This window comes from Monomorium pharaonis, chromosome 1 (genome assembly GCF_013373865.1).
Source record: "Monomorium pharaonis isolate MP-MQ-018 chromosome 1, ASM1337386v2, whole genome shotgun sequence".
Taxonomy (NCBI): Eukaryota; Metazoa; Arthropoda; class Insecta; order Hymenoptera; family Formicidae; genus Monomorium; species Monomorium pharaonis.
This window is the reverse complement of record NC_050467.1, coordinates 34,935,356-34,962,164: the sequence shown is the minus strand read 5'-3', so window position 1 is coordinate 34,962,164 and position 26,809 is coordinate 34,935,356. Positions and strand designations below refer to the sequence as shown.

Below are 26,809 nucleotides of genomic sequence, written 5' to 3'. Positions count from 1 at the left end.
GGAGTGAGTAGGAGCATGTCGGGGCATGGCGACGCGAACAAACCATAGAAAAAACAGACTAATAAAACACTGCCGCTACCGGTTGCATCAGTTGCACAAATGCACAGTTGCATGTGGCATTTTATTTGACACACGTGAAACAACGTGAAAATTCGGATTTATAACTCGGATGAGTTATCAAAAGTCGTTATCATTTCACGTACGCGGCGGTATATCCGGAAGTGAGAGTCAGATATCTGGTTTAACGATTTCATTTTATATCTATTCGACAATTGTCTCTTTCTTTCTACACGGCGACGCCGTGTTCCGACTCCGACACAGTGATATCGCGTGTCTTTGACGGAGCATACCCGGATGAAGAGCCTTCTCACAAGAATCGTCAGCCGGGCCAAGCGACAATTGGTCTCGCGCCGATACTTGTGCCTGACTACGATGGCCAAGAGCAAGTTCGAGTATGTGAAGGAATTCGAGCGAGATGACAGCTGTCTGCCAAACTGCTGGATCGTGGTTAGGATAGACGGCAGGAATTTCTCCAGGTTCTGCGATGCGCACCAGTTCGTCAAGCCGAACGACGTGGCCGCGCTCGAGTTGATGAATCGTGCCGCTATCACCGTTATGGAAGACTTTAAAGAGATTATACTGGGCTTTGGCCAGAGCGACGAATATTCCTTTGTTTTCCGGAAAGACACACAGCTTTACAACCGCAGAGGTGTGCCTCTTGACAATCTGATTTACCTTAGAATGTAGAATGTGAATATATAGAATTTGTTTTTAGTTGCACATAATTGAATCAGTCATTTGAGAAATAATACAAGTTAATTTTTACCAAAATGAGATTTGGAGGATTTAATTTCAGGGAAGATGGATATATAATTTCCTTTAATAACTATATCAAAATTAAACATTCCTTTCTTATATACCAGTTATATAAAAGCACAATTAAAAGTCATTCCTATGAGAAACACCATAAGTTGGTGACTATGTTTTCTTATTATACTCTCTACATAATACTACTTGTTAAGTTTTCAGAAAGGTTTCCTTCTTTTATGATTTTATGTATAGCAATTCTAAAAGAATTCTGCAAAATGTCATAAAAGTACGACAGAAATATTTCTTAGATTTCTGTCATATGTGTAGTAATTTAGAAAATATGCAGAACAAAAAGTCAACATTAAATGACATCAAAATGGTTCTAAGGTAATTATTAAAAATAACTTTGATCCAGATTTACTTTTGTTATTTTGATATTATTTTGGCTTGTAGTTATATTTGTGACAACTTTTGATAATGAACAGTTTGATATAATTACATTATATGCATTTTTATATAATTAGACTATGAGATGAAAATAATTATATTAATGGATTATAAGTAGAGGAATAGGTTAACCCTTATCCGATACACTTCAGTGCATGGTGGAATCATAGACCTTATAGATATGGACTGGCAATACCAAGCGAAACCGTGTCCATACTTCTCTCTCTAAAGAGTCCGGAAATATGTTTCGTGCATGCTTGTACGTATTATACATTGAAATCCAATGATTGGATACGTTTGGTCACATGTTTTAACTTATGTGTGTGTATATATATGTATATACATATGTATGCATGTGTGCTGACATGCGCGATAGTTATTTCCAGTAACTTTAGAGAAAGAAGTACTAAAAAGTCTGTTTCTCTCTCGCACCTCTTCTGGACACCGTTTTCTATACACAAACTGTAGGCAATTGCCGGTCCATATCTATAAGGTCTATGGGTGGAATCAACAAGGTGAGTAAATGCGCATAAATTTTATAAGCCAATGAAAGTGCTGGATCCAAGTCATAAGAGGCGGTAAATTTGAACGTTAATATTTTAAGTAATAACAAAGCAAAAAATATTTAAGAAATTATTTATTAAAACTTGAATAATAAATTAAATTATTAATTTTGATGACTACAAATGAATGGAACAAAATATTTATTAATAAATTGTACAATTGTAACATGTTATAATATTTTGGAAAATTTTTGCGAGAAATGTATATCAATTTTTTATGCAAGTAAAACAGGTGCAGTTCGTCATTTCAAAGCGGTTTTTAATAATTAAAAAAAATAGAAAAATAAATTTTATACTAAATTCAATCCTCGCATGAAAAAGTTTTGTTGAACCGTATCCAATTTTCTAGCGTGCACGGCTACTACGTTGCTTTGGAAACGGGTAACACATAATTTATATTTTACTTACGTTTGGGTGCATGACGTCACGTGGATCCATTCACGTGGATGCGCAGATCAAACTAAAAATTAGTTGGCAAACTCACCTGGTTGATTCCACCATGCTTTACTGGAATTTATAACTGGTATCTTATGGTTTATTGGAACCCCATTAAACAAAAATGCTTGCTGCAAAGAAGATATTCACATTAGTAACTTGAAAAATTTGCAGATTACCTTTTAAACATTTTACTTTGAGACAAAATAGGTTTTTTAAATTAAAATTTGATTTTGAATATGTCAAAAAATTTTTACGACTTTCATGAATTTTTTTGACAGTTAATTGAAAGTTAAATTCAAGTCAGATTGACTCCATAGTACTGGGTAAGAGTTAAATAACAAATAGCATTTGCCTTAATGCTTTACTCTTGCGTTTTTTTATTTAATAAAGTTTATTTGGAGTTTTTAAAAGAGAAAAGTTGATGAGTATTTAAATAGACTTTAAAATTTTATTTTGTGTAATAAGATAAAAGTATGATAATGTTATGTAAATAAAATATCATTGCACATTGTTTTAAATGATATTTAAATCAATATCAATAATCTTGCAATACTCAATATCTTTTTGCAAAATTTTTGTATTTAAAGAATATGCAGGATATTTGTAGTCAACTATACTTTTGAAAAGCTACAATTTCTCAACTACTTAAGTGATTCTTATAAAATTTGAGGGATTGTTAAGAAAAGTTGAAAGTTTTATTTGATACCATTATTGATAACGATGGGTGTCATTTAAAGTCATTTTGTGAAGCTTTAAAATCGAAAAATTAAAATTTGTTGATGTGAGCATGCTAAGAATTACCTTTAGTATGCCTTTTTTAACTCTTTAATTGTTTGTACTAAACATTTATACTAAACTTCATAATTTTCTAACAAGTTCTTCTTAAAGAAAGAAAAACAATCTTCTGCTGAAGGATATATGAAACTTTTGTCAAAAAAAGGATTGAACGAGATAAATTAATATACCTCGTAATGTAAGAGTAAATTAATATACCTCTAGCTCAAAAATTAAAATGCACATATTTGGCGAGCTCATAAATCGACAAACGATATTTAATTGAAGTAAATAGTCAACCTTATTTTAAATACAGTTTTTTCTTGTACTGGGGAGGTTTGGGGCAGTTTTATCGTAAAAGGGTTACAGCTCAAAAATCGAAACAATATTTTGCGAATTTGTAAATCAACAAACAATATTTAGTTGTAAAGTAAATAGTTCACCTTATTTTAAGTAGAGTTCTTTCTTGTGCTGGGGAGGTTTGGGATGATTTTATCGTTAAAGGGTTGTAACTCAAAAGTCGGAATGTATACATTTTAAGAGTTAAGCTTTGGAATTTTGTATGCTACATTCTTAACATGATTCTTAATAAGTTTCATTTTTTCTAACATTTTTCTCGACTCGTATTTGTTTGGAAATTGTTTGGGATGAGCTCAAAAATTGAAACTGTTATCAGCTTGAAAGCTAATGAATAGCTCTTAATTCTCGCGATTGTATGTACACACACACACACACACACACACACACACACACACACACACACACACACACACACACACACAAATTACATACTAAAAGTTTTTTTAATTAAATAAATATTATTTATAAGCTTTCAAACATTTTATAAACTCATATATTCGTAAATCTACACGGAGAAAATTTTATAGAAAAATTATATATCATTTATTATTTACGATAGTAACCACGAACTGTAAGAAGAAATTTCAGAGAATTATACCATACGAGTGGTGTAAATACTATCGTAATTTGATGAAAAACATAATAAAAATTTCCAAAATTTTTCCTTGGTCCGCGTTCACTACTTACCATAATAATTTTTACCATAAAGTTTTCTCTGTGTATTATAAGTCTATCATAGAGATTACTTTTAATAAAAATATAAATTTCTTAGTTTAATTTTTAATTAAAAATATAAAGATAAAACAAAAATTTTATTTGATTATTTCAATTTTAATCGGTAAAATTTCGTAATGTTTTTTGAATAAGTACAAATTTTTTTTTCGAGCACATAACAGTTTTTTTTTTAATTTATAATGACAATTTACGACATTTAAGATCATCAAAAAATATATCTTTTATTAAAAATAATTGTTATTTATTCTAAAAAAATTAATTTAGTAATGGCTTCTTTAAGCATTAAGATTGATATTTTTTAGTGCACATGAAAATATTATTTTTATTTAAAAAAAGCAAGAAACTATCATAACTCAAAGGGAGAATCCAGTGTTACGCGTCGGTCGTGCGTAGCCATTGTCGTTTGTTGTAACAACTCCCCTCACGCCTAGCAATCTCAAGGCTCAAACGCTGGAAGAGCGGCCGGGCGCTCGCATTTCTCGATAGGTCGGGCTAATACAGCAAATTTTACAAGTCAATAACTCGTTAACTATTGCGAAAATGGAACAACGGTAAAGGACTTTTCTGTTCAGTTTAATGCTCTCTATCTGCTCATAAACGTTGACGGAAGGTTTACATTACACCCTGTATATCGATTATTTTGGAACAAAAAAATTTTTTTTATACATGATAAATGACGAATAATAATACTGTATAGTTTCAAAACATTTAGTGTAATATTTTTATTCTAAAAAATTCCTAAAAAATTGTCTATTTTTTTGCCGTTTACAGGAAACGCCCTCCTTAATAAAAGATTTATTATATATTTAAGTTTACAGCGTATCATATATTATTATAATATACATGTATTAAGTTTATAATATAACGCGTAATATATGAAAAATTCATTCTACCCCGTGAGCGCGGTATGAAAAATTTTAAACACAAAATGTTCTTTTAAAGAGATGCCGAAAAGGGAAAAAGAGAGAATCAAAAGCTCTTTAAAGTAGAGATTCAAGCTTTAAATAAATAAAAAACTTTCTAATATAGTTATCGATAAGTTTTCGTGAAGTTACGATTATTTGAAGTTAAGTGAAATTTTGATAAGAATTTTTGTTGCGTTAATTTTGTTGCTCAGTATATTATATGCATTGTGATGTGACAACTGCGGGCTGTTGTCCGTCACAAGGGCCTTGGTAGCGCTTATGCATTTGCATCACGCGGGTCCTGCGTTCTCCTGTTCGGGAGCGGACGCGGAAGAGCGACGCGTCGTATTTTGTGTGCGTGCGTCCCGTGTGTTGTCCTTTATTAAATTGTTGGAATTTTTGCGAGCGTTGCCTCGTGAGTGCGGCGGAAATCGGACTAATAGGAACTTAACTTGTAATTTTTGACGTCTCGTCTCAACTGAGGACCTTCCCGGGAGTCGCGGAGTGAGCTGTCAACGAGGGATTTACAGAGACCCTTTTCGAACGGGGGTCCGCAGTTCGTACCGCTCTTTACCTTGCTTACAATTTTTCAGCGCATTAAAAAGTCTCTTTACTCTACGAAGAATTACGATTACAGGATCCGAGGAAGGCGCACAGACAAGGTGTCCTGACAGCGCGGCTAGGGAGCAGATCCCGCAAAAATCTCGGAACAGGCCACGTGAATTAACTACATAATTGCCGCCCATGGAGAGGCGAAGGCAACATCCCGGAGATGGGAGATGCGCTCCGTTAAGAGACGAGGAACCGCTGCCGACAAGAAAGCGCAAAATTTACGTGCGCAGCCGCGCAGGGCCCCGAAAGTTCGATCACCGCGCCTAGAATCACCCAGCAAGTAGCGACAACGCACGTCACGCGTTGCGCGCACATCGTGCAGAAAATCGCGGCCAATAAGGGCCCGGCTTATCACAGGCAAGATGCGACGCGTCGCCGAGCGGTCTCCGCAGGATCAAGGATCGAACATTGGTTGCGGAAGTCAGTGCGTGCGATATCGATCCCGAGCTGCACAATTGTGAGGGAACGCAGAGCGAAATATCCCGACCCGAACGAGGCTGAGGAGGAGGAATCAACTTGGTGAGATGAGCGTCACGAAACCATTGTAAAGCCGCCGATTTTGTGATTGGGCGAGCCGCAAGAATGTCACGGATTTATTACGGTCTTTCCGTTGTTAAAGTAGAGTCACGAGCTCCCCAATTTTCTGCAATCTCGTCGTCTTGCCCAATCGCGCCCGCCTGCGTGTCGTTCTCTTCGTTATAATTGTGTTGCATGCGTGTCCCGATCCGCAGCCGAGTCATTATTGTATTTGTATCGTATTTGTATCGCGAATCTTCGCGTAATTGTATTTTTGTCAAAATGACTATTCGTCTCTTACAGTTTCGCTAGCGAGCGAGTAATAATTGTCGCGCACTTTATTCGCAAAATATTATATTGTACGCCATAGCACGAGTCCGCGTGTTACGCGGGCTCCGAAATATTGTTCGTCCCGATCGCCCTTGGTGAGACCGTTATCTTACTGGGAGTTCGGTGCCTACTAACGACGCATAGTCAGGTATAGACGAGTCAGAGAATCTTCGCGTACGTGAAGTGACGTTCCTGATAATTGTCCTGTGTTCGAGAGATCTGATTTTGAGCGATCGCCTGCTCGTTGCGCGCGTAAAGTGTGGTCGCCGATCGTTAAGAATTTGTAATTGTTTGAATTGTGAAATATATTTGTTATTCTTGCTTGTTTAATCAATGTTGTGTTCACGATATTTCTCTCGCCTTCCCGATTCCATCCGCCCGCATCGAACCTTCCCCTCTGCCATTTTAGGGCTGAGTAACTGACTATCGGAGCCGTCCGGTCGCCTACGAGGCCTGTTCTTTTTCCGTGATTTTACGAATCAAGAGTAATCTTCCGCGACTCGTGAGAAGAGTGGTACGCTTAACGTACCTGGCGCCCAATTTCATATTCTAACGAAAACCACGAGAAACGGTCGTTCCGACACCCGAGCGGCTCAGAGCCGCAACCAGGGACGGAGGCGAAGTTGGCCGTCGCTCTCGCGAGCACGGTTATAGCATGTATAATTAAAAAAAGTCTTTTTAATATAAATAAAATCAAAGATGTGTAGGATTTGCACAACATGAATAAAGAGGAGAGACAAAAAAATAAATTGAAAGAAATAAATAAAGAAGTATACATTAAACTTATTTTAAAACTTTACGTTTTGTTACTTTGGACTTTTTATGTATAACCTCTAAATCAGGATTTTTTAAATGCAAAAGGTCCAGTTCTAAGTAGTTCAGTTGAAACGTAGAAAATATATTTTGTTTCTACAAATGTGACATCTTTATTGCGTGACAAATAAAAGAGTTAATAAAAGACAATATTCAATAGACTAAAAATGGAAATTAAACGCCAATTAGAGCCAGCACTGGGATGTGAGTGTGCTATAGTTTATTGTTTAACAATATTTTTGAGTTGTATTATGAACTCCAATTTCAGAATAGTGTATCGTAACTTAATACATAAATCATTAAGAGACACGGTAGTGGCTCGCGCCAAGTGAACGCGCGACGTGAGCCCGACTGTGCTCTTTATGCGAGTACGCGACTTGTGAGATTATCGGATCTCAGAAACGGTTAAACGGATCGAGTTCTAACAAGGCTTAATCAAAAGTTCGGGGTTGATTTGTATAAGAAAACTATTTTTATTTTTCCTCTACGATTTTCCTCTATGAGAGGAGATATCACGACGCAAAATCCAAATGTCAAAATTTTTATGTAAGAAACGTCATCATTGTCATTGACTTCTCAGATCAGAAAAGTCACTTTCACATTTTTGACACAAGAGGCGCTTGTGTACTATGAACGTCAGGTTATTTAGGAATCTGTCATACCGATGAAATATAGTGGCATGATACATAATACATCGGTGCGCAAACGTTTCGACTCACAATTCGAGTCTTCTTCAGTGCTGTTTTAATTAATGTAGAATGGAATCTCATGCTGCTGCTCGGGGTTGAATGCCGAAACTGTGTGTAGAGTCCGACCGAAACCACTTTTTTTTGTTTCGGCCGAAACCGAAAACGAATATTCGGTCTTCTCTGAATTTTGGCCGAAACCGAAACTTTTGAAAAATGTATAAAGTATTATATATATAACTTAAGAGATTGTTGGAAAAATGTATATTTAATATTTAAGTATTCTGTTATCGAATAAGCTTTTTATCACTTATTAAATAAGCTTTTATTTAAGAATGTATTAATACTTTATTATTTATTATATTTTATTACAATATAAATGTATTTTTTAGAAAAAACAAAAACATCTTTTAAAAAGTCAACTTTTTAATAGAAATTATATTAGATACATTGCATAGTATAACAGTGAAGTTATACATCACAGTTTTATTATTTAACATTATATTAAAACTTAATAATTAAAGTTAAATAATTTTATGTTGTAACATAAAAATAAAAGTTTCTCGACATTTTTTTCCAATAAATTACTGCGTCTATCTGCATAAATCTAAATAGTTGTTCGCTTGTTACAGAAGTCGGCGGAGCTGATAAATATTTATTTGCAGCCTTTTGTAATTGTTTGAATGAAAACGGATAAGAGATAAGAGATGGTGAAACCGCTGGCGGCGCTGGTGACACCGAATTTCGGCTGACACCGAAATTTACTCTTAATTTCGGCCGAAACCGAAATCAAGCCGAAATCTTGATTTTTGGCCGAAACTAGCCGAAACCAAAACCGAAATTTCGGTCGGACTCTAACTGTGTGTAATGCCCTAAGGCAATAATGATCTAATTGGATTCAAATTCAAGGTCAACTAAACATATAAATCAACACAAATTAAGCAACCGTATCGCAAGCCAACAACGTTTAAAGAAACCTCCACAAAAACGCTTACTTACTTAAGTTGGTTAAAATTTAAACATAAGTCGCTACATTGTGTGTATATGAAATGGAACTGTATTTGTCGATGTCAAGAACACGCTGTGAGGCAACGATATTCCGCGGTATGGATCAGAATGTCAAATCGAAGGGGTCTTAGAGGGGCAAAGAAGGATTGGGGGGAGAGAAGTAATAAGAGGGGGGAACTAGAAAGGGAAGAAGCATTCAAGGGGCATTACTTAAAGAGATCATCATAAATCGAATTTAATAAATCCGTATCACATTGCATATTAAGTCCTTTTGTTTTTTAATGTGGATCATCTCTGAAATATGTCTCCTAAATAAATTCTTTTCTTTGTCCAAAATTAAAACATTTTCCCAATCGAAGTCATGTAATTCTTTACTTCTATGATCCATAATTACCATAATCTCAGAAAAAATCCGTGATTGCCTAAATGGGATAGATGTTAAAATAGCTTACACTTGTCTCAATAAGCTCAATAGATATATTGGGGCACATAAGGACCCAATACCAGTTTTTTTCTTCACAATATAACGTAGTATATGAAATCAAGTGCAAAGATTGTGAAGGTTCTTACGTCGGCCAAACGGGCAGGTTGCTTAAGATTAGAATAACCAAACATAGAAAGCACATAAACAGGAATTCGGTCCAGAAATCAGTAATTACTGTCATATTGTAACAGTATAAAAGAAAATTAAAAATAAGAAGTTAACCATACACGACAAGCTTAAAAGTATTTCTTTAATCAAATACTCGTAAAATATATAATTAAAATTTTAAACTTGTAAAATAACTTAAAAAATCCTTACAATTTATAAAAATACAAGAATAAAGTACCTTTAAAAAATTAATTGTTGCATTGACGTTGGTATCAGAATAATTGTCTATTTACCTTTATTAAAATATTCTAAAATATCTCGAATTTCTTGTTCAATATTTAACTTGTATAACTCAATTGTTAAGGTGGCGGTGCTAACGCGCTCACAAGAGTAAAATATTTTTAAAAAATTAATTGCTGTATCAACTTTGGTATTAAATGTATTAATTGTCTATTTACCTGCTTTTAAAATATTCTGGTCTCGAATAAAATTATTTTTTATCTGCTCATCAGTACCTCCAAATTTAATAATTGAGTACACAAGTTAAATATTGAGAAAAAAAGTTGTGTTTAAAATATTTTAAGAGTAGATAAATAGATGATTATTTTCATACTAAAATCGATGCAGCAATTAATTTTTCTAAGGTACTTTACTCTTGTGTGCGCGTCAACGCCTCCATCTTAACAATTGAGTTACAGGCAAACGAGTTAAAGGCAAAAAATTTGGGACCAATAATATCTATATATTGTATATGTATATACCTTTGAGTATACATGGAGGAGGAATTGCTATGGTTTCATGTAGACCGAAAGTGTGTCCAAGATCTGTGCGAGAGAGAAAGGTATATCATGATACTCGCTTTCTCTGCGCATGCGTTAATATCATTATCTGCACCGCAATTTCAACACTTCTTGTGCACTTCTTGTGCACTTTTGTACTTATTTACGAATTGTATGTGTGTGTGAAACATACAATGCCAGCCATTGTACATATAGCGTTTGACGCATGCGCAGAGAGAGCAAGAATCATGATATACCTTTCTCTCTCGCACAGATCTTGGACACACTTTCAGTGCTGGCATTCCTCCTCCATGTATATATACTCAAAGGTATATACATATAATACATATAAGTATATATGTACATATATATGTATGTGTGTGTATTCTCTCTCTCTCTCTCTCTCTCTCTCTCTCTCTCTCTCTCTCTCTCTCTCTCTCTCTCTCTCTCAATTTGACAATAACACTTTTTTTAGCACACAATAATTATAATTTATTTATGTATATGTGTAGCCAACAATTTGCAGTTAACAATTTTCCTTGATAAAATTTCTTACTTGTTTCTCTTTAAAATTCAAATAATAAATATAATAATAATAGGATAATCTCATCCAATAGCTTGTTCTTTCTTAAGACCACTGTAATAAGTTTTCAGAAAATTGATTTTTTTTTATTCGCTTAAAAGATGTTTTAAACGTTTTAAGTTTCTAGAATAAGGAGAAAAAAGTTTTATGCCAAATTTTTCATTTTTTCACGTTCATAACACATCTGAAAATTTTAAAGGCGTTTTTCTCAAAACACGATTTTTTAAAACGGCACGCAGTATAATTCCAACAATTTTCATTCTATTCACTCCAAATTTTGACTATATCTTTAAAATAACATTCCGAAGAGAAGTATGTACGGGATTTTCGATAAGTTGATTTTAACATTATTTATTGACAAATAATTGTCCTTTTTTTTTGTCAAAAATTGAACTTGTTACTTTAAATGCTCGCCAATCACACAAAAATTAATATTTTCAAAATCCCCTACGTATTTCTCTAGCTATACTCATGTAGATTAAGAGAAAATTTTTTGTTTTTTTCCAAATTCAAATTTGCGTCAGTTACACTGCGTGCCGCAAATTCGTTTTGTCTCAAATTGGTGGGTGTGATAAAGCCCATAGTTCTTGTCTGAAACAAAGAAACTAAAGTTGACTTGAGAGAAGTTAAATTTGATATGTGACACTCTTCTTTCTAAAGTAAGATATGTAAACATTATACAAACATTGTAGTAGATGTAATTGAAAAGTGAATGATTGCATTGTCGAGTAACTATAAATCTGCGAGAATATTTTTTATATTTAATGTTTTCACATTTGTTTCAGCGTCAAAATTAATGTCTAACGTAAACTCATTATTCACCTCGGCGTACGTCTATCACTGGCCACATTTCTTCAGAGGCAAGGAATTATTTTATCCTCCATCGTTCGACGCTCGTGTTATACTATATCCAACGGATAAAAATTTGAGGGATTATCTGGCTTGGCGACAGGCTGATGTACATATCAATAACTTATATAATACTTGTTTTTGGAATCTTATTTTGAAAGGAAATTTGACCCCGAATCAGGTAAGCGTAAATAATAAAGAATCTAGGATTTAAAAAGTATATATAAAATGTGTTTTAAACATAAAGGCTAGTTGAGGTCATTATCTTGATTAAAATTTTTCTTAGAAATTATCATACAATTAAAAAAAAATTTTCATTTTTATATAAAGTTGATTGACACGGCAAAAAAATCACATAACTGACACAGGGACCCTAGCATTAAAAAGTTTTTAATAATTTCACAAGTTATAGTAATTATGCACAATAAGTCGGTGCACAAGAATAAATCGGTGAGGTCGCCCCTATTGTGCATAATTATCCAAGTTACTAATATTTTAGTTCGAATTTTTGGGTATAGTTCCGAAAAGCGCAAACCTCCGATTGCGCTGAAATTTTAACCAAAGCTTACCCTTGATTAGAGAAGAAAGTCCCTGAAAGGATTTTTGGCGACAAAGCCTCGTTTGCCTCTTGTACAGTACCACATAGGTTTGCGACTTTCCACGCTGTTCGTTTTCAATGTTTTCGCATTAATCAAATATCGACTTTAAAATGTGTGGGTTAGGTTAGAAAAAATTACAGGGAGGGGGTGCATGGAGAGGGGCGGAGCCCCTCCCTCGCCCACGCGTTTTCTGCACAACCCTTTGCGAATTTCCACGCGAAACGAGATATATTTTTCGCAAAACGAGATTATAGAAAAATTTTTTGTTATAAATTGTAAAAAAATTACTTTTTTTTCAAATTTGTAATTAAACTTTTGTTTACGTTATATAAATATATATAACCTTTAAATTAAAAAATTTTCACATATTTAATAAAACAGAAATTTTAAAAAGTGTTTGACGGGATCGATTTGACCCCCGCCGAATTATTTTGAGTCATAACAGCCAAAATAATAAATTTATGTAAAAAATGTATATAATCTTTTTTGTAAGCTATTTATGAGCTTCATTTTTTGTTTCAAACTTTTTTCTCTAAAATCAATATTTTCGGAGATATTTAGTAAGAAGTGTAAAAACTTTAAAAGGGGCTGGGGGACAAACGAGGCTTTGTCGCCAAAAATCCTTTTAGGGACTTTCTTCTCTAATCAAGGATGAACTTTGGTTAAAATTTCAGTGCGATCGGAGGCTTACGTTTTTCAGAACTTTATCCGAATTTTTTTTTACATATATCTGAATCTTTCTGCCAGAAGATTTTATAATAATTCTATCAAAATTTAAATTTTAACATATTGAAAAAACAAGATTGAATTTCGTTAGGATTACGGAGATTTGCACCGTTGAAAAAGGTCTGGAGTCCAAGTGACCCCACGTGTCTGTTAAAAGCTTATAGGTAGTAAAAACTTTTGAAAAAATACATTTTTTCGAAAAATTTTAATGTAAAAGTAGAACAACGTAGAAATATTCTCTGAAAGTTTCAAATCAATCTGATCAATATCCATAGAAATATAGATGTTTATGTCTCCGTCCGTGCGACCTTCCGGAAAGTGCTGAAAAAAAACTGATACTCTAGCATAGAAAACGTCGTTTGCGTTGATAATTCTATATTGTTATTTGTAAAATGAATTGTAATAAAATAACACGAGAAACAAGATCATCAAAAATTGTAAATTAATGTCTAAAAAACGTAAACAAAATTTTAACCCGAAAACAGCACTTGAAACTTTAAACGCGTTTTTCTTAGAACTACATTTTTTAAGTCAGTGTGCACGATATTTTTAAACGAATTAGAACATTTTTCAGAAATAATTTAAAAATTTTTAATATTTTTCAATTTTTTAGTAGGTAGAAATTTTTTTTTTCAGAAATCTCGTCATCAAGTAAAAGCATCTCTCCTTTGGAGAAGGGGTGGCATATATGGTATACACTGGCGCAAAAAAAAAACGAAGCAAAATTTTTGACCGATTTTTAGGCAATCTTTAAAGTGATGCAACTTTGCGAAAAATCATCCAAATTACATGTACTTTTTTTTAAATTAAAGAGCAAAGACTCTGCTTTGAGAATCCTTACGCGAAAGTTTGATTTGTTAAGTGCGAACCTTTTGTATCGCATGAAAACCAAACATGTGTTTTTTAATTGAAAAAAATAAAAGTTTGTTATCATTTTACACAAGTTTCTCGTTAAAATCTTGCTAATATTAAATTAGATTCTTAAAGTTTATTCTTTTCTAAGCAATTTGAAAAAAAATACATGTCGATACGATGTTTTTTGTTGATTGCACACGAGTTTGAAATTTGCACTGCATTTTAGGGTATTTTAGCGAATAAATACGGTATTTTTTTAATATCATGAATTTTGAGTATTAATATGATATTAAACATTGATTTTATTTGTGTTTAACTCAGTCATACCGCCGTCATCAAAGTGACCCGATGTGCATCACGTGGAGAATGACGATCGGATTTTGAACATCATGTGGCTCTGAAATTCATCGGTGGAAATTTGTACTTACTGATCTGAATATAACGGATAGCTGACGTACCAATTTCACTGAAGTCAACAGAAGATCACATTCATCTATACTCATAAACCCACACATACACGTAAACATACATATACACATGCTAATACATAAAAAATAAAAGTTCAAATTTTTTCTAAAAAATCTCAGCCTTTTCAGGACTACATGATGTACAAAATCCAATCGTCATTCTCCACGTGGTGCACATCGGGTCACTTTGATGACGGCGATTTGGTTTTCATGCGATACAAAAGGTTCGCACTTAACAAATCAAACTTTCGCGTAGGGATTCTCAAAGTAGAGTCTTTGCCCTTTAATTTAAAAAAAAGTACATGTAATTTGGATGATTTTTCGCAAAGTTGCATCACTTTGAAGATTGCCTAAAAATCGGTCAAAAATTTTGTTTCGTTTTTTTTTTGCGCCAGTGTACTATAGTGTTTAATGAGACAAGTTTAATGGTGATACTCTTTTTCGTTAACTCTTATTTGTTTGACCCTCAGGGGAAAAATGATATATCCGAAAAAGTAGATACTTTCATACACACACACACACACACACACACACGCACACGCACGCACGCACGCACGCACACACAGAGTGAACGACGAAATGCGTATAATTTATGGGAAGATAGAAAAGATTTTTTTCTTCTCTTTCTCCCTTTTATTTTTCCGTGTGTGTGCGTGTGCGTGCGTGCGTGCGTGCGTGTGTGTGTGTATGTAAGAGATGATGTAACCATGTATGAAAATATTTACTTCTTAGGATGTGTGCAAAATATAACATTCGCAATTATAACTATTAAAATAAAATGTCGCTCTTAATGTACAAACGCAAATTAAATCCGATAAAGAACCGAATTCAATTATAAATATTACTAAATTCGATTAATTAGTGGTGACTTGTAAACATAATCATAGATTTTATGTAGAATGTTATAGAATATTATACAACGTGTTTGGTAACAGAAATAAAAGAACATTTAAGGAGTAATTTTAAATGATAAAAGACGAAATTCTACTTTTTATAAAATCTGTTTCAATTTTTTCTCAACACTGAAAATATAAATTTTTTATTTTAACTATTTTTTTCCAACATACTGGTTTTAGCAGTGCTTATGAATATTTTACAGGCGGAAGAAAAACTTAAAGGTACTATGGCATCGCACAAAAACGAATTGCTCTTCCAAGAATTTGGTATAAACTATAATAACGAACCACCAATGTTCCGAAAGGGTACGACGCTCATTCGGAAGTTAGTAGTCGACGGTACAGGGAGATTGAAATCTGCTATAGTTCCTCTGATAGATGATATTATTGGCGATCGTTTTTGGAAGGAGAATCCAGAAGTAATCGGTTTGAAAAGCTTAGCGACTTATCAATCACCAATTTCAACGAATAATATTAAGAATACGATATCCGCTTCTCTTTCACCTACCATGGTAAAACCTGCGAACAACGTTCTTCCAACTTCACAAGTGACCAACGTGAATGCAGTTAGTGAAGAAGCGCATTCCAATATAAACAAAGACACTAATGAAGATCGAATGCAGTGTGAGAGTGAACACATTTGTAGGAGATAAGTTGTACAAAGTTTATATTTTGTTTTTTTTTTTATATAAAGTTGAATTGAAACTGTATACTCAATGACTTTTAAAAGAGATAATTTGTTACGATTTTTTTCAGAAAAAAGAATTTTGGGAAACAAGAATGCTATAAAAATGAATGTTTCTAATCTTTGAAAATCAACTGTTTCAAATATGTGAAATATTTTAAAATATATAAGAAAATCGTTTAAGAAATAAGATATGTATATGAAATTGTATAATTATATACAAAAGTACAAATAAGCTAATTTTGTTGGTAAATAGTAAATTTGAATTATTTAAATTATCACTTGTGTTAAAAAGAAAATTGGTTTTTTTTGTAACATTTTTTTACAAATTTAAATTTTGAAAGAGAGATAAATTAAAGAAACTTGTAAGTTTTTATTAACGTATACACTGTTTGCAAGATTTTAAACATGTTTTTTTCGAAATAACCTTTTTTCAAATTTCTATCAATAAATTATCTGGTATGATTATTCCAATTAATGCAAAAATTTTAAGTAATATTTTTCTCATCTGATTTATAATCAAATAAAAATTTAAATTTTCTGATTCTTCTGATAAGAAAAAATCTTAAAGTCCAAAATAAAAAATTTTTTTAACAGTTAAGGGGATACTAAACTGCTCTGTTTTATCATTAATTTTCGGACACCGAAATCTTTTTATTGATTGCATGGAATTGAAAATCCTTCTCCAAAATTAAAATACAGATAATAACGCGGTGCGCTGCGATCAATTTCATACGAAAAACGAAAGAAAGTTAGAAAATTATAGTTTTGTTATCGACTTCTGTAGTCAACTCGTGAAAACATTGGCTGCGTATAAAAGTTTTAGACTTTGTACGTATAAAATAAGCCTGGAGCGCACTTGGCATTTCAGCAAAGAACAATACTGTGCTTTTAGAATGAGCCTAGGAACCTTAGAAAAAAAGTTTTCAGTGTTTAAGAGGATCCTATCTGTTTTATCGTCAGAATTGTACAATTTGTTCCAATGTACAACTTTTTATTGCATTTACAGAATTAAAAATTCTCCACAATTAATTCTGGAAAAGGATTTCGAAATCTATAAAAGAAATACATACAAAATTTTATTAATAACGTGCCCAAATGACTCTACATTATCGACCTCGATCAAGTTTGACGAGCAGTTTAGCATCCTCTTAAGTTTTTTGTCAGTTTTATAATATTGATTATTAATTTAATAATCCTGATGCTAACCAGCATGATATATTTTCCCACCCCAAGATATATTATAAAGCATTTGTTGTGCAAGTTCAGTATTAAATTGATAATCAATTTAATGTGATAGTACTGTTCTGGTTTTATTTTAAATGGCTGCGTTTAAAGTCTGAAAGTAATGACGCGTGATTCAAATGAGGTAAAAAATGTATAAATTACAAAAGCATTAAAATCCACTTTAACCATTATTGGCCTATTTCATCTTGAATTATTTACATTTATTTAAAAAATTTAAAGGACAAAAATGAACATCTAAGCCAAAATATTCTTTTAATCTTAAAAAAATAGAAAATTATAACACATGATATATACTTATATTTAGTTGACGAGATCAAAAATGAAATTATTGGTCTGCAGTGAATCTTGATGCCGATTAATAATGTTTTTTGTATAATTTTTACTATCTCTAGCTCATATATGTATATATAAGATCCTACCTTCATTGAGATGTTTCTAAACATTAACATCTGGCTAGTGATTGTTTCAAACCTGAGAAAAATGTTAGCACGCGATTCATATGAACTATAGATAATATAGGGCATTGACATGTAGAATTGACGATTGCAGTGGAAGAGGAAGCAAAACATGTAAAGTGAGAGATAGGTAAGATAATGTCACGTTCAGTCTCTTCGTGATTACAGCAATCAATCAGAGCGTTTCATCTTTTTATTAGAGACATGAAAGTGACATCAACTTGCTTCTTCTTCCACTGCAATTAGCAATCTAGGCTGCGTTCCGACATTCACTACTAGTACTGAAATTCTACAATGTATGTGACGTAAACTATAGATTTTCAGTACTGGCAGTGAATATCGGAACGCAGCCCTAATCTGTCGATAGATACAGGTAATTTCATTTTTATGTTTGACATTTTTATTGGATTTTAAGTTGTTATTATACAATACTCTTGTAAATAAAATTACAGAAAGACTATTGATTATATTAATCATACCATGGAATGCAGTATATTTTTATTTTTTATGATACATCTTTGTGTTAATAATTACAATAATATATGAAAATGATTTACATTAAAGTTATTAATTTACATTGAAGATAGTAAGATACATTATGTACACACATAAATTATGCTATTTTACTTGAAATTTCATAACGATTTAAATCATAATTCCTAAAGCATGCATTTTACTTATCAATATTCGACAGATAACTACTTGTAACATATATTTATTTCATTTTCTAAGATTAATTTTTTCGTAATAATATCGCTCCACATATAATTTTTAAGCGCTTTTCTGGTAACAATTGACTATTACCGCGTATTTTGCACTACGCGAAAGAAAAATAGATTACCATTGGAAAAGTAAATGTAAGTGATTGATATTATTTTAATTTATGCAGTTACATAGTTTAAAATATAGGGATATAATTATCTATTTTTGCACGATGCTTTTGAGCAACGCATTCCGCGATCCATACAATATTACGACATTCTTGCTCCTTCAATTTCAAGTAGCTATAAAATACTCCAAAATGGAATTGTTGAAGGAAAGCATGAACGTTTAAACGAACCTGTGTATATTAAAAAATGGTATTTAATATAGATATTTAAATTATATTGTTGTAATATACATAATATAATATATAAGTTTTCACATTTGCATGTTACAATTATTTTTTTCTTATATGATAACAAATGTACTTACCTCGTGTTCAAAGAACTTGTCTTCCAAGGTCTTATCACCAGGATTGTTACCTGCTCCTTCAAATAAGGCGCTGTATTCCTGTTTAAATATTGATAAATTGTGATTGCAATAGAAATATATATCAGATAATAGAAAGCGTAGGACACTAAAAAATAAACAAAATAAAAAAGAAAATTTATATAATACTAATGTTTTTGCAATAAATAACTAGAAATGTATGAATCAAAGTTTTTTGACATCAAATTAATTCGAATTTTAATTTACTTTATTTAAATCCGAATCAAACTAAATTAAAATTTTACTTAAATCAAATCGAATTATTAAAAATACTTTTATATTATAATTTTTATAAATTATCAACATCACTGTTAGGTTAAATTTTAATATATACATAATAAACATATTTTTGTGTATAAGAAAAATGATATTAATTATAAAGTAATGTTAAATATGATTTTATACGATCAACAATAAACTATTCGTATTTAAACCTTTTAGATTCAAAATTTTTTAAATAGAAATCAAATCTGATTTGATTCAATTTCTATTCAAATAGTTTGTTTTTATAATTAAGTATAACTCTAATTGTATGTACTATTATATATTTCATTTCACTCACGGCGTAATATTCCGCTACAGCTTTCACTTGTTCATAGTCATCGGCTCTCGCTAAGGCGGCCAGTCCGTCTGGATTCAAACGTCCACAGCGTGGATATAATTTTGCACGATCATCTTTACCCAACTCGGTGCCAAATGAATTGATGGTTATAATGATCGCTCTTCTATCTGCTTCAAACTGTAAATACAAAAAAATGTAATAACGTAATAACATTATAATATCACAACATAATATCCTCTTTAATGAAACATAATATCTTACGGCAAGTATTTCACACATGGTATCTGCAGTTGTGCCACCAAGATCTTTGCAAAATTTATAAAACGCTTCTAGATAAGCCTTGTAAAGCGTATTTCTTATTATCTCGATATTCATCTCATCCAAATCTTGCTCGGAAATGCAATCCACGAAGAAGGGTGCTGTAAGAAAATATTACGCAATGTTAGGAGCATTATTTTTAAAAAGTTATTATTTTTGTAAAGAATAACTTGTTACTGTTACTTGTTACTAATTTTAAAAAGTAATGCGTTATCAATATCGTTAATAATTCGTTCCCCTTTTTTATTACTTTTTAAAATAATGTTTAAGTAAAACGTTAGATTTTAAAATTACATTATCTAATAAACAATATGGAAAACTTAAAATTATGGCAAGTTTTTCTTATATTAAATTTATTTAATAATATATAATACTAATATAATATCTAACAATTATGATTTAAACTAATAAAATTAATATTTTTTAACGAAATGTATAATTTTTAATTTCTACAATAACGTAACTATTACAATCGAGATGAATTAATGTTTTTTTAAATTTGTTATCCTAATGTTAAATGTATTTAACATGTATGTTTTAATCAAAATGAAGTTATTTATTAATTTTAATTAATAATCATTATTAGTATTTTCAAAAGAAACTTTGTGCAAGCTATATATAATTAATAAGACATCGATGGTTAAATATATGGGATCTATTGTGAAAAAAGTGAATGATGATTTAACAAATAGCTTATATATTTTTTTAAACTTGAGGAATACTGATCACTGAATATACATCATGTTAAAATTTAAAACATATTCAATTTGGATTTCAAAAATTAAAAAAATACTCGAATTTTTGTAAAAATTCATGTATAGAATGAAGCGAAATATAAATCTAAAAAATGGTCAAATTAATAAATTCAAAATAGTAATATAATATAAGTAATATAATATAACCGATGAAAATTAAACTGTTTAAATTTTTACAAAAGGTCATATAAAAATATTTCACACACATACTTTATATATAATAAGATATTTATTTAACCATGAATATCTTATTAATCATAGTCAAAACAAAAAAATTTCTTTACAGGACTGAAAATCCTAACAGAATATTTAAATTTTGTTTGCAATAAAGTTTCTCGTTACGTCACATGCTATTTACTAAAAAGCATGTAAAAATATCTTTTTTTAACAACTTTAATTATAAATTTCTTAAAATTACAACAGAATGATCAATTTAGAAATTCAAATTCATATTCAGTATCCAAACTAGGAAATCTCATTTTAGTGTAAAAAAAGTCATTTTGTGTTGAATTTTGTTATATGTATTAAAAAAATTATCATATTTACATATATAAATAGTGTGAGGATTAGAAATTTTACTTCTTGAAAATTTATTTTTTGATTTTTTTCCTTTAATTTCCTTTAATTCTTTCAATAAAGAATGTACTTCATAATTGAATCTTTAAGTACTGATAATTAGATTGTGCGATTTTATACCCTTCACTGAATTGTGTGCCAAATAAATTTTTCAGTCTTTAAGACACAGTTATAAGATAAACAAAAATAATGATATCATATTAAATTATGCTAGTCAATTTAATAATAATGATGTTAATGAGTGTCTGGTTCTCCTAATCTCTGTAAAATTTTTTGCAAAATATAACATTTGGGAAAATAAGGGAAACAGATGATTATCAATTTAATATCATGATATTACTACTCTTGTTCATCTTATAACTGCGTTTTGAAGAGCCAAAAAGGACCCCGTAATTTTCTTATGGGAAAGTACTTTTGGTTGAATTGGCTGTAAATGTAGTGTGTGATAGTTTATAGTGTCCTGATCAAAAGTTCCAATGGATGCAAGATCCTAAAATCAACTATTTCTGAGATATTAGTGGTCAAAGGCCGATTGTGAAGCTTTATAATATTTAAGTAATCTCAGGTATATCTTCAATGTCTGAATGCTCTCTCGATCTTGCCTTCAGTAGCTTGATCAGTTCCTGATTTTACCTTCATGTTATACTGTGCTCACATAAATACCTGAGGTTACTTAAATATTATAAAGCTTCATAATCGACCACTGATATCTCAAAAGTGGCTGATTTTAGGATCTTGCATTAGAACTTTTGATCAGAACATCATAAACTATCCCATACTATATTTACAGCCAATTCGACCAAAAGTACTTTCCCATAAGAAAAGTAGGGTCCTTTATTTGTCACACAATCCAGTTAACTTGGAAGTATATAAAACCACATAAATAAATATTAGCACAAAGATCCACCTGTGACCATATAAAGCATGTTCTTAGTTGTGTTTTCACATATCAGTCTATATTCTCTTATTATCCTTCCAATTGGAATCATACCTAGAGGTGTATCTACCAGTACAGCATTGTATAACTCGGCAGGTGTGGCGGCAACATGAATTGCTTCCATTTGCTCAAAACTACCAAGTGGATGACACTTAGGAATCAGTTCTGAGATAGGTCGTTGATGCAAGGTGCCAGTAATTAACAAAATGATATTGTCAATCATGTAACTGTAAGTGATGAAATCCAGAAACTGAGATAGAGGTTCAACAGAATGATTGCGCATATGTTGGAACTCCACGACTAGTTTTTCCCTCAATTTGTCATCAATTACACTAACAGAAAGTGGGGATGGTTCATTAGCCAAAAAGCTACCATAGTCTGTACCAGCCAAATGTAGTTTCAAATCTAAATAAATAATTATTAATTAATTTAAGTGAGAAAAAATAACTTTATAATTTATATAGAATAATGATCAAGTCAATTCGCCTATATAACAAAAAGATATAAAATTGGGCCACTGCTTTTAAACATCTTGAAGATATCTCGCACAAAATCGTGTTTCAGATATTTTTAAGACAATTTGGGCTAAATTTTTCAGCGTTAAAGATTTTCCCTTAAAATCTTTTAAAGCTATATATTTCTTCAAAAAAGTAAAAAATAACACATTACAAACATGTAAAATATCTTTTTCTTCTTTTAATTAAATATATTTTTTTAAACATGAGAAAATTACGCTTGTCGAACAATCAAGTGAATCGAATAAGTGCTTACCTTCGAGTGTTTCGCATTGAACCAAGTTTAAATAATCGCTTTGCTGAAGTATGCCGCATTTAAAACCGCGACACAATCCTTCCAGATAACCACCGTCGATGTTAAATATACATCCCTTCATCTCGCGATGAAAATTTACTTGAATACGTACGTGCAAGAAACCGATCTGTCAAACTTGTGACTCGAGACTCGCCCTTTTCCACAAAATCATATGACCGAGCGAGCAGAAGCTTGTCGCGAGTTCTCACGTGCTATTTATTAAGCCTCGTCTACAGCCAATGATTGTCGAGCTTTAACTAGAAACTAGGCGCTCATTGGCTGTCGCAAGTCGCAACTGGCTGCTTGCGAGTTCTATCGCACTCTGTAGCCTCGTAGACGAGGCTTTATCGATACATTTCGATTTTAAAGATGAGCGCGATTTTTAAATGCTGTATTGTTCCACTCCAATAAATACGTTATTTGTCTGAGATATTATGAAAGTAATTTTTAAAATAAAAATCCATTCCAATTTTTGTTGATATTGTCTAAACTAACTATTTATTATTTATTATTATTATTATATAACTATTTATTATTATTTTTTAAATTTAAAGTTAATTACTAATTATTTTTATGAGAAAAATTAAATTAATCCTTTCAGTCACAGTAAGACATATTAGGGACATATAAATTATTGGCTTTTCCGATCGGCTTGGGTTAATCGCTCCGGAAGCAATTAATGACGTCATAAGACCAATCACAACCATTCTTTTGAAGAAGGGAATAACTGTGATTAGCTAATTCTAGAGGAAAAGAACCTAAAACGGGTAAGCCCCATCGACATATAGAATGGACTAAGCATTGCGATGGGCAAGCGCGCGCCTGCTTTAGAGTGAGAGGTATTACATCTGAGGCCTATGTTTGTCTCTCTTGCAAGCTTCTGATTTGTTATTTCGTCCCCCTCCAGGGCCCCGATTCTTGAATTCATTCGCAAGAGAAACGTATTCGCAAATTCTGTTCTTACAGAAAAGTTGAAAATTTATTGGCTATCGTATGGCTTTCAACCAATAAACTTGCAACTTTTCTGTTAGAGCGGGTATTTGCGCATACGTTTTCTTGCGAATGAATTCAAGAATTGAGCCCCAGAATTCTGGTAGTAGCGTGTAGTATTAAATTTAATACTCCATCTTCATCTGCTCGCTTTGGTATAACGATACACGTTTGTCTTTACCTTTAAAAGCTAAACACAATGGTTTTAAGGTTTAAGTTTTGTGTGCAAAATTACATACGATAAAAATAAAAAGAATATACAAATGCATAAATAAGTACATTAATAGTATTTTTTATAGGACATTATTGTAACATGTATTTATAACATATTGTTTTAAAGCTGTATATAATTGTATTATATACGTAACCTGCAGTTAAATAAATTGTAAAAAAATATATTGACTATGCACATTTCATAGAAAGATGCGCATGGTCCGCAATTTTATTTGGACGGCCCTGCAAAAAAAGAGACAAACATAGGCCTCAGTAAAGACCTATAATCAAATGGTTTGTTCGCGTCGCCATACTCCGACATGCTTCTACTCACTCCAACGCATTCTAATAGGTTGGCGTCATCGGAATCAACGTATTGGAGTGCGTTGGGGTGAATAGGAGCATGTTGAGGCATGTGACGCGAACGGACCCAAAAGGTCTGTTCGCGTCACATGCCTCAACATGCTCCTATTCACCCCAACGCACTCCAATACGTTGATTCCGATGACGCCAACCTATTAGAATGCGTTGGAGTGAGTAGGAGCATGTCGGAGCTAAAGCCCTATAATCAAAGATGCGCCAATGGCCCCCCACCATGACTGCTATCCACCATCGACATCTAGAATGGACTGAGCATTGCGATAGGTTAGCGCGCGCCTGCTTTAGAGTGAGAGGTACTACACCTGAGGCCTATGTTTGTCTCTTTTGCAAGCTTCTGATTTGTTATTTTGTCCCCCTCCATTCACGGAGGAGGACGAAATAACAAATCAGAAGCTTGCAAGAGAGACAAACATAGGCCTCAGGTGTAGTACCTCTCACTCTAAAGCAGGCGCGCGCTTGCCTATCGCAATGCTCAGTCCATTCTATATGTCGATGCTATCCACCATCTTGTACCCATACGGTGACTGGATGGGGGCTGGGGCCGGGGGCTGGGATCTGGGGCTGGGGTCTGGAGTAGTGGAGATAGTAAACAATGCGAGCCTGCTCCAAGTTGTACGCAGCCATATAACAGATGCAAATTTAATTTTTCTTGTTCTTCCTGAGTGTATCGTCAAAATATAGTGACCCTAAAATGCAGAGATTGAATTACCTTATAATTTCTGACACATATTTCTTTAATCTATACTGCTCAACACAGAGCACTCTCCCCTCTTCCCAGTGATGAGATGCGGGCCGGGTTTTTCGCGCATGCGCATTGAGAATAGCAATAAAGCAGTGATGTATAATGTGCCTAGATTATGGGCGCAAAAATCTTGGCAAAAATTTTAGCGGGATTGTTGCAGGAAGAAATTAGAAAGGTACAGATATATTTATTTAGATATCCCAGATAGCACAAAATATTTATAAAATATTTATAAAATATTTATAAAAAGGAAAAATATTAATGATAAATATTTTGTACATATTTTTATGTCCAAATTTGTCAGGTATAAAAAAAATTATGATAAACATTTAGGAAAATATTTAAAATAAATATTTATATCATTATTATTAAAAAATATAAAAATATTTCAAGTTCATATACATATTTTTCAGTACATTTTAAAAATATATTCTATATATTGTTTATAATAATTTTGGTATTATTTCTAAATGGTTTAAAAATAATTATATAATTTTCAAAAAATATTTTTTGAAAATAAATTTGTAAAATATTTATAAATATTTATGATAATATTTTGTGCTATCTGGGATATATAGATATATAAATATATTTGTACATATATAGTACTTGTTTATATTCAAAAAAATTGCCCCATTGTATACAGGCGATTAATGGTACATCTTTCTTCTCTTATTAGGTACGTTACTGTTACTGTTCTCGCCACGCATGCGCGAAAAACCCGGCCCGCATCTCATCACTGCCTCTTCCTCGCCCAGCGTGGGTACGCAATGGCGGATAAACCATGTGACTCAAGTGACCAATCAAAATTGTGTTCGCCATTGGCGAATCTTTGATTATAGGTCTTTAGTCGGAGCATGGCGACGCGAACAAACCAAAAGATTCGCCAATGGCAAACATAATTTTGATTGGTCACTTGAGTCACATGGTTTATCCGCCATTGCGTACCCACGCTGAGCGAGGAAGAAGGGAGAGTGTTCTGTGTTGAGCAGTATAGGTTAAAGGAATATGTGTCAGAAATTATAAGGTAATTCAATCTCTGCACTCTCGAGGGTCACTATATTTCGACGATACACTCAGAAAGAACAAGAAACTTTCTTGTAACAACTGTTAATGATAAGTTGCATGGTGTTATTTTAAAAAATCATATATCTTTATGTATAAATATTATGCATAAATATTTCACTAATGTGAAACTAATAATAATCCCAGTGAACACAGTAATATAGCAGCAGTGTAACAGTAATGTAACCGAATATAACAGGTTACGTTACTCTGAAATTACACGTAACTTACATGTAAGTTACAATTTCCGACTCAGCAATATAACATGTTATAATTACATGTTATCTAACCGTTACACAACAGTTACAAAGAAAAATAAAATAAAATTAAAATTTCATTTTTTTGAAATTATTTTTATCAACAGCACATACTACATTTAGGATAAATTTTTATTAATTAATTAAATTTAAATTATGTTATTTTTTATTTTATTCTTACTTGCCGCTGCTAGGTTTGAACCCGGGACCTTGTACTCTAC

The 26,809-nt window shown here is 32.1% G+C and overlaps 2 protein-coding genes and 1 long non-coding RNA gene across 3 annotated transcripts; 2 read left to right on the top strand and 1 right to left on the bottom strand.

Moving 5' to 3' along the window:
* Positions 1-354: 354 nt before the first annotated feature.
* On the top strand, positions 355-16,503 carry LOC105840947 (probable tRNA(His) guanylyltransferase). Its single transcript, XM_036283774.1, has 3 exons — positions 355-709; positions 11,737-11,981; positions 15,547-16,503. Exons 1-3 carry the CDS (start codon positions 355-357, stop codon positions 15,994-15,996), a joined length of 1,050 nt encoding a protein of 349 aa, XP_036139667.1. The 3' UTR covers positions 15,997-16,503.
* LOC105828400 lies at positions 4,387-7,178 on the top strand. The gene is made up of 2 exons (XR_001138411.3): positions 4,387-5,588; positions 5,670-7,178. It is a non-coding gene; the product is annotated as an uncharacterized LOC105828400 (long non-coding RNA).
* Positions 16,504-18,195: 1,692 nt separating the features above from the next.
* Positions 18,196-23,121, bottom strand: LOC105839153 (V-type proton ATPase subunit d). The gene is made up of 6 exons (XM_036285624.1): positions 22,902-23,121; positions 22,185-22,535; positions 19,806-19,963; positions 19,545-19,721; positions 18,926-19,003; positions 18,196-18,791 (listed from the first exon to the last, which is right to left on the bottom strand). The coding sequence occupies exons 1-6, from the start codon at positions 23,020-23,022 to the stop codon at positions 18,630-18,632; spliced, it is 1,047 nt and encodes a 348-aa protein (XP_036141517.1). The 5' UTR covers positions 23,023-23,121; the 3' UTR covers positions 18,196-18,629.
* Positions 23,122-26,809: the final 3,688 nt, after the last annotated feature.